This window comes from Rana temporaria, chromosome 10 (genome assembly GCF_905171775.1).
Source record: "Rana temporaria chromosome 10, aRanTem1.1, whole genome shotgun sequence".
NCBI lineage: Eukaryota > Metazoa > Chordata > Amphibia > Anura > Ranidae > Rana > Rana temporaria.
The window spans coordinates 16,312,434-16,323,995 of NC_053498.1; the positions used below are offsets into that span (position 1 = coordinate 16,312,434).

At 46.0% G+C, this 11,562-nt stretch overlaps 1 protein-coding gene across 1 annotated transcript in view; it reads right to left on the bottom strand.

Moving 5' to 3' along the window:
• The window catches only part of MEGF8 (multiple EGF like domains 8), a 133,160-nt gene that overhangs the window by 46,795 nt on the left and 74,803 nt on the right, over positions 1-11,562 (bottom strand). The window contains exons 25-28 of the mRNA XM_040327291.1: positions 7,412-7,547; positions 3,806-4,020; positions 1,491-1,601; positions 1,297-1,415 (exon numbers count right to left, since the gene is read on the bottom strand). Coding sequence (XP_040183225.1) covers positions 1,297-1,415; positions 1,491-1,601; positions 3,806-4,020; positions 7,412-7,547 — 581 coding nt within the window. The remainder of the gene's footprint in view (positions 1-1,296; positions 1,416-1,490; positions 1,602-3,805; positions 4,021-7,411; positions 7,548-11,562) is intronic.

Genomic DNA, 11,562 nt, shown 5'->3' on the forward strand with positions numbered 1-11,562 from the left:
CCTTCTCCTCCTCCTCCTAGGCATCCAAAAAGATCACCTGTCCTTTCAGCCAATCAGGTGACCGGTGTCAAAACCCACTACCTGATTGGCCAGGAGGAGGATCGGTGTATATTGATTTGCTGTTGTTACACAACTGGGTGGGCTCGGGGTGCACTTTATACGACCCGGGCCCACCCTATATTGAAGCCTATTAGAATCTCTGCCTCTAATCAGTGCTTCAAAAAAAACGCCCCTCTGCATTGGAATCCATGCTCTGGGTGTCCTGAAAGGGGATGGACACATGGATAGGGGAGGCGGTGATGGACAAGGGGTGCCAGACTCTGTGCGCCCTTAATGGACAGGCCACCCCTAGAATCTTCTCTTGTATGAAATGCAGCTAAGTGTGTGCTCCAACACACCAGTGGGATTGGGCAGCATAGTGGCTTGGTGGTTAGTACTTCAGCCTTGTAGCACTATGGTTCATATACAAATAAGGACACTACTTGCATAGGGTTTGCATGTTCTCCCTGTGCATGCATGGGTTTCCTCCCACGCTACAAAGACTTTAGGTTAACTGCCTTCTGTCTAAACTGGAAATATGTAGGCACATGAGATAGGGACCTTAGGTTGGAAGCTCCTTAATGGCAGGGACTGATGTGAATGTACATTAAATATGTAAAGTGCTGCATAAATTGTCCTTGCTATATAAAATACATGTAATAAATAATAATTTTGATATCAAATAGAGTGGAGGTGGACTGGTGCAGTCCCACAACTTCTGAATGAAAAACTGAACTACTGAGCAGGCAAGCCATGCTCCAGGCATCTCAAGGTTTCATTTTGAATTCTGAGCAGAGTGAACCTTTAGGCCCCTTTCACACGGACGGACCGTTCAGGTCCGCCTGTCAGTTTTGACGGCAGACATGAACGGCCGCTCCATGCATCTCTATGGAGCGTCGGATGTCAGCGGAGACATGTCCGCTGACATCCGACCCGATCCGCTAAAAACAGACGATGGCGATACGTCCCCATCCATCCATGGCGGATCGGATCGGGTGAGATGCTGTCCGTTTTCATCAGATTGCTCCATAGGAAACAGCGGCGCTCGACAAGCCCCTCCCCACTCAGTGAGCAGAGAGGGACCTGTCATCCGCCAGCTCAGCGGAGGTCAACAGACTGATCTCCCGCGTAGCGACGGAGTCCGCCTAGTGTGAAAGAAGCCTTAAAGAACATTGTAAATAGTAGAGAAAAAAGTCCCACATAAAAGCAGAACTGGATAACGTGAGGAAGCTGAAGAAATATAAATCTGTGGATTACCTATAAACGCTGCCCAGCACTCCGTCCCGTAATGACAGCCCCCCAAACATCCACAGAGTATTATCTGGGCCGTCCACCATGGTATGTCCGAGGCGGTGCAGAAAGCGACTTGCTGTATCCTGAAAAAGAAAAAATGATGACAGTGACAACTGCGACGCTAAGAACACCAACTAATACTGAAGTGTTGTACTTACTGCCGTCAGTTGAGGGTCCATGAGACTTTCCCACACAATCTTCCCAGAGTCTAGATAGACTGAGCAGTCATCTCCGGCATAACCAGGAGAACAGAAACACACGCCGAGGGTCTGCAGACACAAAATATTGTGAACCATCCGTTATGGTGAATAAGGACATCGCGGATCCATCAATTTTCCACAGAAGAAATATATTATTCTACAAATTTATCTTCATATGAATAAACAGAAGAGTTGGACACCATCAGGGCCGAAACAACTAATCAATTACCGGTAATCGACAACTAATCAATTATGAAATTAATCGATTACTATTTTCATAATTGATTAATCGGATAGTAACATAATTGGGTTAAAAAAAAAAAAAAATTAGCCCTTTATAGTACAAAAAGATCGCTACTGTAAATATTACTTTCACTGTTCCACAGTAAAAAAAAAAAAAAAAAAAAAAACCCTTTACAGTTGTACTATAAAGGGATAATTTTAGTTTTTTTAACCCCATTATGTTACTAAACGTCTTGGACCTGGTTCACATCTATGCGTTTTTTGCAGAAACACACTACAATTCATTCAACATGGTTCCCTATGGGACACGTTCACATCTATGCTTTTTTCAGCAAAAAAAAGAGAATCCTGATACAATAATTGGCTTGTGTAATCACTGGGACAGATATGCGCAGATGATCACTGGGACAGATATGCGCAGATGATCACTGGGACAGATATGCGCAGATGATCACTGGGACAGATATGCGCAGATGATCACTGGGACAGATGTGCGTAGATGATCACTGGGACAGATGTGCGCAGATGATCACTGGGACAGATATGCGCAGATGATCACTGGGACAGATATGCGCAGATGATCACTGGGACAGATGTGCGCAGATGATCACTGGGACAGATGTGCGCAGATGATAACTGGGACAGATGCGCGCAGATGATCACTGGGACAGATGTGCGCAGATGATCACTGGGACAGATGTGCGCAGATGATAACTGGGACAGATGTGCGCAGATGATCACTGGGACAGATGTGCGCAGATGATAACGGACAGATGTGTACAGCTGATCATGTACAGATGTGCGCAGATGATCACTGGGACAGATGTGCGCAGATGATCACTGGGACAGATGCGCGCAGATGATCACTGGGACAGATGTGCGCAGATGATCACTAGGACAGCTGTGTGCAGATCACTGAGACAGAAGTGCGCAGATGATCACTGGGACAGATGTGCGCAGATGATCACTGGGACAGATGTGCGCAGATGATCACTGGGACAGATGCACGCAGATGATCACTGGGACAGATGTGCATAGATGATCACCGAGACAGATGTGCGCAGATGATCACTGGGACAGATGCGCGCAGATGATCACTGAGACAGATGTGCGCAGATGATCACTGGGACAGATGCACGCAGATGATCACTGGGACAGATGTGCATAGATGATCACTGAGACAGATGTGCGCAGATGATCACTGGGACAGATGCGCGCAGATGATCACTGAGACAGATGTGCGCAGATGATCACTGGGACAGATGCACGCAGATGATCACTGGGACAGATGTGCATAGATGATCACTGAGACAGATGTGCGCAGATGATCACTGGGACAGATGTGCGCAGATGATCACTGGGACAGATGTGCATAGATGATCACTGGGACAGATGCGCGCAGATGATCACTGGGACAGATGCGCGCAGATGATCACTGGGACAGATATGCGCAGATGATAACAATTGCCTCATTAGGAAATGTGTGCCATCTGATTGGTTGTGCAGTGTGGAAAATGTATGAAAATCACAAAGAACTGCAAATCCCTTTGCAGGTAAAGCAGCTTCTGAGTTTGCTTTAAAGCGGAGTTCCACCCAAAAGTGGAACTTCTGCTCATCGGATTGCCCCCCCCCCCCTCCGGTGCCACAATTAGCAGCTTTCGAGGGACGGGATACCTGTCCCACTTCCGGGAGTCTGGGTCGCGGCCCGTGACGTCAGCGCGGGGGCTCCCTCCCGCCAGGCCAGTAGGAGAGAGGAGCAGGCCTCGCGCATGCGTAGTAGGGTTCCCGGCGTGAAGCCGAAAGGCTACACTGCCAAGTTCCCTTACCCGCAATAGCGGCGGCAGCACCCAACAGCTGATGTAAACATCAGCTGCGGTGCCGACATCGCTGGACTCCAGGACAGGTGAGTGTCCATTTACTAAAAGCCAGCAGTTACAGTATGTGTAGCTGCTGTTTTTTTTATTTTATTTCTTTGGGTGGAACACCGCTTTAAATCTGTTTTGAAAGGGAATGTATCAACGGTCTCTCACCTGGTTACAGACGCCTCTGCCAACTTCAGCGGAGCAGTTCCGGGGACAGACATTGCGCAGGCAGTAAGGGCCGGACAGCGGGCTCTTGCAGACACAGCTCTGTCCCAGGCACACTTTGTTGGGTTCACAAGGTGGGTGACATTCATGCACAGAGTAAGTGGCATTAAAGCCGGAGGGCTCTGTGTTGTTTGCTTCATAATACACCACAAGGATCCCTAGGGGAAAAAACACATAGAAATGTATTATTAATATGTAATGTAAATATTGCAGGTTATCATGCAGGTCATTATCCACTTTAAGACCCGGCCTTTTTCTGACATTTGTTGTTTACAAGTAAAAATCTGTATTTTTTGCTAGAAAATTATTTAGGACCCCCAAACATTATGGCCCGGATTCCTAAAGCACTTACGCCGACATATCTACTGATACGTCGCGTAAGTGCAGGGATGCACCGTCGTATCAATGCGCCTGATTCTGCTATTAAGATACGCCTGAATTTTGGCTTCATACGACCAACGTAAGTTTTCTACGCCATCGTATCTTGGGCGCATATTTATGCTGGCCACAAGGGGCGCGTCCATTGATTTACGCGTCGAATATGCAAATGACCGAGATACGCCGATTCACGAATGTACTTGCGCCCGTCGCAGTAGTATACGCCGTTTACGTAAGGCGTACGTCCGGTGTAAAGTTATTCCACCTATAGGAGGCGCATCCCATGCAAAGGTATGGACGACGGAACAGCCGTCAGATTTTACGTCGTTTACGTAAGTCGTACGTGAATGAGGCTGGGCGTAGGTTACGTTCACATCGTAGGCATTGAGCCGTCGTATCTTAGGGAGTATATGCGACGCGATTATGAGCATGCGCGCGCATGCGGCGTTCGTTCGGCCCTTCATTTACATGGGGGTCACGCTTAATTTAAATGTATCACGCCCACTACCTTCCTACTTTGAATTAGGTGGGCTTACGCCAGCCAATTTACGTTAAGCTGGCGCAACATAGGGAGCAAGTGCTTTGTGAATACTGATCTTGCCTCTCAGAGTTACGTCGGCGTAGCGCATATGAGATGCGCCACGCCGGCACAAAGATGCGCCGAGCTACCTGAATCTGGCCCTATATAATATATATATATATATTTTTTTTTCAGCAGAGACCCTAGAGAATAAAATGCCAACCGTTGCAATATTTTATGTCTCACTGTTTTTGCGCAGCGCACTTTCAAACACAATTTTTTTAGGGAAAAATATACATTACAAATAAAAAACGAGTTAGCCCAATTTTGTTGTATAATGTGAATGATGATGATACACCGAGTAAATAGATACCCAACATGTCATGCTTTAAAATTGCGCACACTCGAACTGGTGACAAACTACGGCACTTAACGCTATCCACAGGCAATGCTTTCTTTTTTTTACAGGTTGCCTGTTTAGAAATACAGAGGAGGTCTTTTACTAGAATTATTGCTCTCACCATACCAATCGCAGCAATAGCTAACGTGTGGTTTGAACACTGTTTACATATGCAGGCGCGGCTTACAGATGAGTTCACTTCTGCGCGCGAGCACAGAGGGATGCTTTTTTTTACGCTGTCTCTTTCAATATTATTTTTTTAGCATTTTTATTTCAAGGAATATTTATTACAAGGAATGTTGTAATATAAATAAGCATGACAGGTCCTCTTTATTTAGAGATCTGGAGTCAAAAAGACCCCAGATCTGTCATTTACCTTTAAAAAAAAAATATATACATATATATTTTGCCTTTAACTAAAAAAAAAAATCAAATAATTTCTGTCTTCCCAGAGAACAGGAAGTGATGTCAGACGTTGCTCGGGTCCTCCAAGTGCATAGAAACAAGTGGGGACATTCTTGCCCTCATTCAACTTCCTGCCTAGCCATCGGCCTCACCGAATTGGTTCCGGGCTTACTGACGGCTCCGGTAAGGTCGGAAACGTCAAGGAAGCGTCAGGAGGGCGGGGAGCACCTCTCGGGCCTTTTATAAAAGTAATCTTGTGGCAAATCTGTGATTACTTTTGTCAGAAAGCCGACCATCGGAGAAAAAAAAAAAAAAAGATAATGGCATCTAGCCGCAGCCATAACCCCGGTATTTAAAGGGGGTTGTAAACCTTCGTGTTTTTTCACCTTAATGCCAGGGGACCTACGGCCAGCTGGTACCGGGTCCCCAAAGTATAGGAGATGAGGCACAAAAAGGTGACTCGAGTATAAGCTGAGGGGGGCATACATATAACCTTTTGAGAAAAATGGCTTTGTACTGACATTTAATGTTTTTTTTTTTTTTACAATGATATAGATGTACATTTGTGTTTCCTAATGAACACCCCTGAAGAAAGAATCAAAATTGAAACGCGTCGGGTGAAGGATCACAGTCAACTATTTGTTTGGTTACCTGTGTCTTTTTATTCGGATTTGTACACATTCCATATATTTTTTCTGTGATTTATAACTATGTTTTTAATGCTATATTAAATAAAATACATTTGTTATACTTTATATATTCTTAACCACTTGAGCACCGGGCCATCGTCAAATGACGGCTTCACGGTGACTCTGAATAATCAACAGGACGTCTTTTGATGTCCTGTATTCCTCCGGCCACTGGGGGGCGCGCGAGCGCCCGGCGCGTCCCCGAGATGCCGATGCGCGTGCCTGGCGGTCGCGATATCCGCCAGGTACCCGCGATCGGTAACGACAGAGCAGTGACGTGGAGCTCTGTGTGTAAACACAGAGCTCCACGTCCTGTCAGGGGAGAGAGGAGACCGATCTGTGTCCCTTGTACATAGGGACATAGATCGGTCACCTCCCCCAGTCACCCCCCTTCCCCCACAGTTAGAACACTATACAGGTATACATATTAACCCCTCCCTCACCCCCTAGTATTAACCCCTTGAATGCCAGTCACATTTATACAGTAGTTAGTGCATATTTATCGCATTAATCGCTGTATAAACGTGAATGGCGCCAAAAACGTGTCAAAAGTGTCCGATGTGTTCGCCGCAATGTCACGGTGACAGTAAAAAAATCGCAAATCGCCGCCAACAGTAAAAAAATGCCATAAATCTATCACCTATTTTGTAAACGCTATAACTTTTGCGCAAACCAATCAATATATGATCATTGCGATTTTTTTTACCAAAAATATGTAGAAGAATACGTATCGGCCTAAACTGAGGGAAAAAAACGTTTTTTAAAAAAAAATTGTGATATTTATAAAATAAATAAGTAAAAAATATTGTTTTTTTTTTAAATTGTCACTCTTCTTTTGTTTATAGCGCAAAAAATAAAAACCGCAGAGGTGATCAAATACCACCAAAAGAAAGCTCTATTTGTGGGAACAAAATGCTAAAAAATTTGTTTGGGTACAGTGTAGCCCGACCGCGCAATTGTCATTCAAAGTGCGACAGTGCTGAAAGCTGAAAATTGGCTCGGGCAGGAAGGTGCGTAAGTGCCAGGTATGGAAGTGGTTAATCCAATTTTTTGTATAGATACCTATGCCTCAAAAGTCCGCCTAAGGGGGAATGACTTTTGTACTGTGCAATTAAGATGAGAATTTTTAAAGGTGATAATTGAACACTGCTCTGTACCTGTAGTTGCCTCAACAGTCAATGGCGCTTCACCCCGTCCACGTCCACAGAAAGCTCCGAGCAAGCTGCGATCCGACTGCAGGAGCCCCGTATCCAGGAAGGCCGGATTCCCATCAAACACATAGACATAGCTGTGCTGTAAAGAGACGATTACAGAAATGAAGTAAGAACACCAAAGTAGAGTAAATCTTTCTGCTTCATGTGTTGAAATACAGCAAAAAAATGGTAATATTGGAAAAAAAAAAAAAAAAAAATTCAATATCCAAAAACGATGGGTGGAGAGGTGGTCTTTCGTTTAAGACCACCTCTCAAAAGTGGGTGGAACTCCGCTTTAAGCTAAACCTTATACCAGGGCTCGACAAAAATAAATTGTGACCTGGCGCCCGCCGGTAACTGAGGCCGCGGGGTCTACATTTTGAACCATTTTGGGGACAAAAGGCGCGGGGTCTACATTTTGAACCATTTTGGGGACAAAAGGCGCGGGGTCTAAATTTTGAACCATTTTGGGACAAAAGGCGAGGGGTCTAATTTTGAACCATTTTGGGGACAAAAGGCGCGGGGTCTACATTTTGAACCATTTTGGGACAAAAGGCGCGGGGTCTACATTTTGAACCATTTTGGGGACAAAAGGCGCGGGGTCTACATTTTGAACCATTTTGGGGACAAAAGGCGCGGGGTCTACATTTGAACCATTTTGGGGACAAAAGGCGCGGGGTCTACATTTTGAACCATTTTGGGGACAAAAGGCGCGGGGTCTAATTTTGAACCATTTTGGGGACAAAAGGCGCGGGGTCTACATTTTGAACCATTTTGGGGACAAAAGGCGCGGGGTCTACATTTTGAACCATTTTGGGGACAAAAGGCGCGGGGTCTACATTTTGAACCATTTTGGGGACAAAAGGCGCGGGGTCTACATTTTGAACCATTTTGGGGACAAAAGGCGCGGGGTCTACATTTTGAACCATTTTGGGGACAAAAGGCGCGGGGTCTACATTTTGGGGACAAAAGGCGTGGGGTCTACATTTTGGGGACAAAAAGCGCGGGGTCTACATTTTGAACCATTTTGGGGACAAAAGGCGCGGGTCTACATTTTGAACCATTTTGGGGACAAAAGGCGCGGGGTCTACATTTTGAACCATTTTGGGGACAAAAGGCGCGGGGTCTACATTTTGAACCATTTTGGGGACAAAAGGCGCGGGGTCTAAATTTTGAACCATTTTGGGGACAAAAGGCGCGGGGTCTACATTTTGAACCATTTTGGGGACAAAAGGCGCGGGGTCTACATTTTGAACCATTTTGGGGACAAAAGGCGCGGGGTCTAAATTTTGAACCATTTTGGTCCATATTTTAGATTTTGCTAATTTTGAACCATTTTGGGGACAAAAGGCGCGGGGTCTAAATTTTGAACCATTTTGGGGACAAAAGGCGCGGGGTCTACATTTTGAACCATTTTGGGGACAAAAGGCGCGGGGTCTACATTTGAACCATTTTGGGGACAAAAGGCGCGGGTCTACATTTTGAACCATTTTGGGGACAAAAGGCGCGGGGTCTACATTTGAACCATTTTGGGGACAAAAGGCGCGGGGTCTACATTTTGAACCATTTTGGGGACAAAAGGCGCGGGGTCTACATTTTGAACCATTTTGGGGACAAAAGGCGCGGGGTCTACATTTTGAACCATTTTGGGGACAAAAGGCGCGGGGTCTACATTTTGAACCATTTTGGGGACAAAAGGCGCGGGGTCTACATTTTGAACCATTTTGGGGACAAAAGGCGCGGGGTCTACATTTTGAACCATTTTGGGGACAAAAGGCGCGGGGTCTACATTTTGAACCATTTTGGGACAAAAGGCGCGGGGTCTACATTTTGAACCATTTTGGGGACAAAAGGCGCGGGGTCTACATTTTGAACCATTTTGGGGACAAAAGGCGCGGGGTCTACATTTTGAACCATTTTGGGGACAAAAGGCGCGGGGTCTACATTTTGAACCATTTTGGGGACAAAAGGCGCGGGGTCTACATTTTGAACCATTTTGGGGACAAAAGGCGCGGGGTCTACATTTTGAACCATTTTGGGGACAAAAGGCGCGGGGTCTACATTTTGAACCATTTTGGTCCATATTTTAGATTTTGCTAATTTTGAACCATTTTGGTGACAAAAGGCGCGGGGTCTACATTTTGAACCATTTTGGGGACAAAAGGCGCGGGGTCTACATTTTGAACCATTTTGGGGACAAAAGGCGCGGGGTCTACATTTTGGGGACAAAAGGCGCGGGGTCTACATTTTGAACCATTTTGGGGACAAAAGGCGCGGGGTCTAAATTTTGAACCATTTTGGGGACAAAAGGCGCGGGGTCTACATTTTGAACCATTTTGGGGACAAAAGGCGCGGGGTCTACATTTTGAACCATTTTGGGGACAAAAGGCGCGGGGTCTACATTTTGAACCATTTTGGGGACAAAAGGCGCGGGGTCTAAATTTTGAACCATTTTGGGGACAAAAGGCGCGGGGTCTAAATTTTGAACCATTTTGGGGACAAAAGGCGCGGGGTCTAAATTTTGAACCATTTTGGGGACAAAAGGCGCGGGGTCTACATTTTGAACCATTTTGGGTCCATATTTTAGATTTTGCTAATTTTGAACCATTTTGGGGACAAAAGGCGCGGGGTCTACATTTTGAACCATTTTGGGGACAAAAGGCGCGGGGTCTACATTTTGAACCATTTTGGGGACAAAAGGCGCGGGGTCTACATTTTGAACCATTTTGGGGACAAAAGGCGCGGGGTCTACATTTTGAACCATTTTGGGGACAAAAGGCGCGGGGTCTACATTTTGAACCATTTTGGGGACAAAAGGCGCGGGGTCTACATTTTGAACCATTTTGGGGACAAAAGGCGCGGGGTCTACATTTTGAACCATTTTGGGGACAAAAGGCGCGGGGTCTACATTTTGAACCATTTTGGGGACAAAAGGCGCGGGGTCTACATTTTGAACCATTTTGGGGACAAAAGGCGCGGGGTCTACATTTTGAACCATTTTGGGGACAAAAGGCGCGGGGTCTACATTTTGAACCATTTTGGGGACAAAAGGCGCGGGGTCTACATTTTGAACCATTTTGGGGACAAAAGGCGCGGGGTCTACATTTTGAACCATTTTGGGGACAAAAGGCGCGGGGTCTACATTTTGAACCATTTTGGGGACAAAAGGCGCGGGGTCTACATTTTGAACCATTTTGGGGACAAAAGGCGCGGGGTCTACATTTTGAACCATTTTGGGGACAAAAGGCGCGGGGTCTACATTTTGAACCATTTTGGGGACAAAAGGCGCGGGGTCTACATTTTGAACCATTTTGGGGACAAAAGGCGCGGGGTCTACATTTTGAACCATTTTGGGGACAAAAGGCGCGGGGTCTACATTTTGAACCATTTTGGGGACAAAAGGCGCGGGGTCTAAATTTTGAACCATTTTGGGGACAAAAGGCGCGGGGTCTACATTTTGAACCATTTTGGGGACAAAAGGCGCGGGGTCTACATTTTGGGGACAAAAGGCGCGGGGTCTACATTTTGAACCATTTTGGGGACAAAAGGCGCGGGGTCTACATTTTGAACCATTTTGGGGACAAAAGGCGCGGGGTCTAAATTTTGAACCATTTGGGGACAAAAGGCGCGGGGTCTACATTTTGAACCATTTTGGGGACAAAAGGCGCGGGGTCTACATTTTGAACCATTTTGGGGACAAAAGGCGCGGGGTCTAAATTTTGAACCATTTTGGGGACAAAAGGCGCGGGGTCTACATTTTGAACCATTTTGGGGACAAAAGGCGCGGGGTCTACATTTTGAACCATTTTGGGGACAAAAGGCGCGGGGTCTAAATTTTGAACCATTTTGGTCCATATTTTAGATTTTGCTAATTTTGAACCATTTTGGGGACAAAAGGCGCGGGGTCTAAATTTTGAACCATTTTGGGGACAAAAGGCGCGGGGTCTACATTTTGAACCATTTTGGGGACAAAAGGCGCGGGGTCTACATTTTGGGGACAAAAGGCGCGGGGTCTACATTTTGAACCATTTTGGGGACAAAAGGCGCGTGGTCTACATTTTGAACCATTTTGGGGACAAAAGGCGCGGGGTCTACATTTTGAACCATTTTGGGGA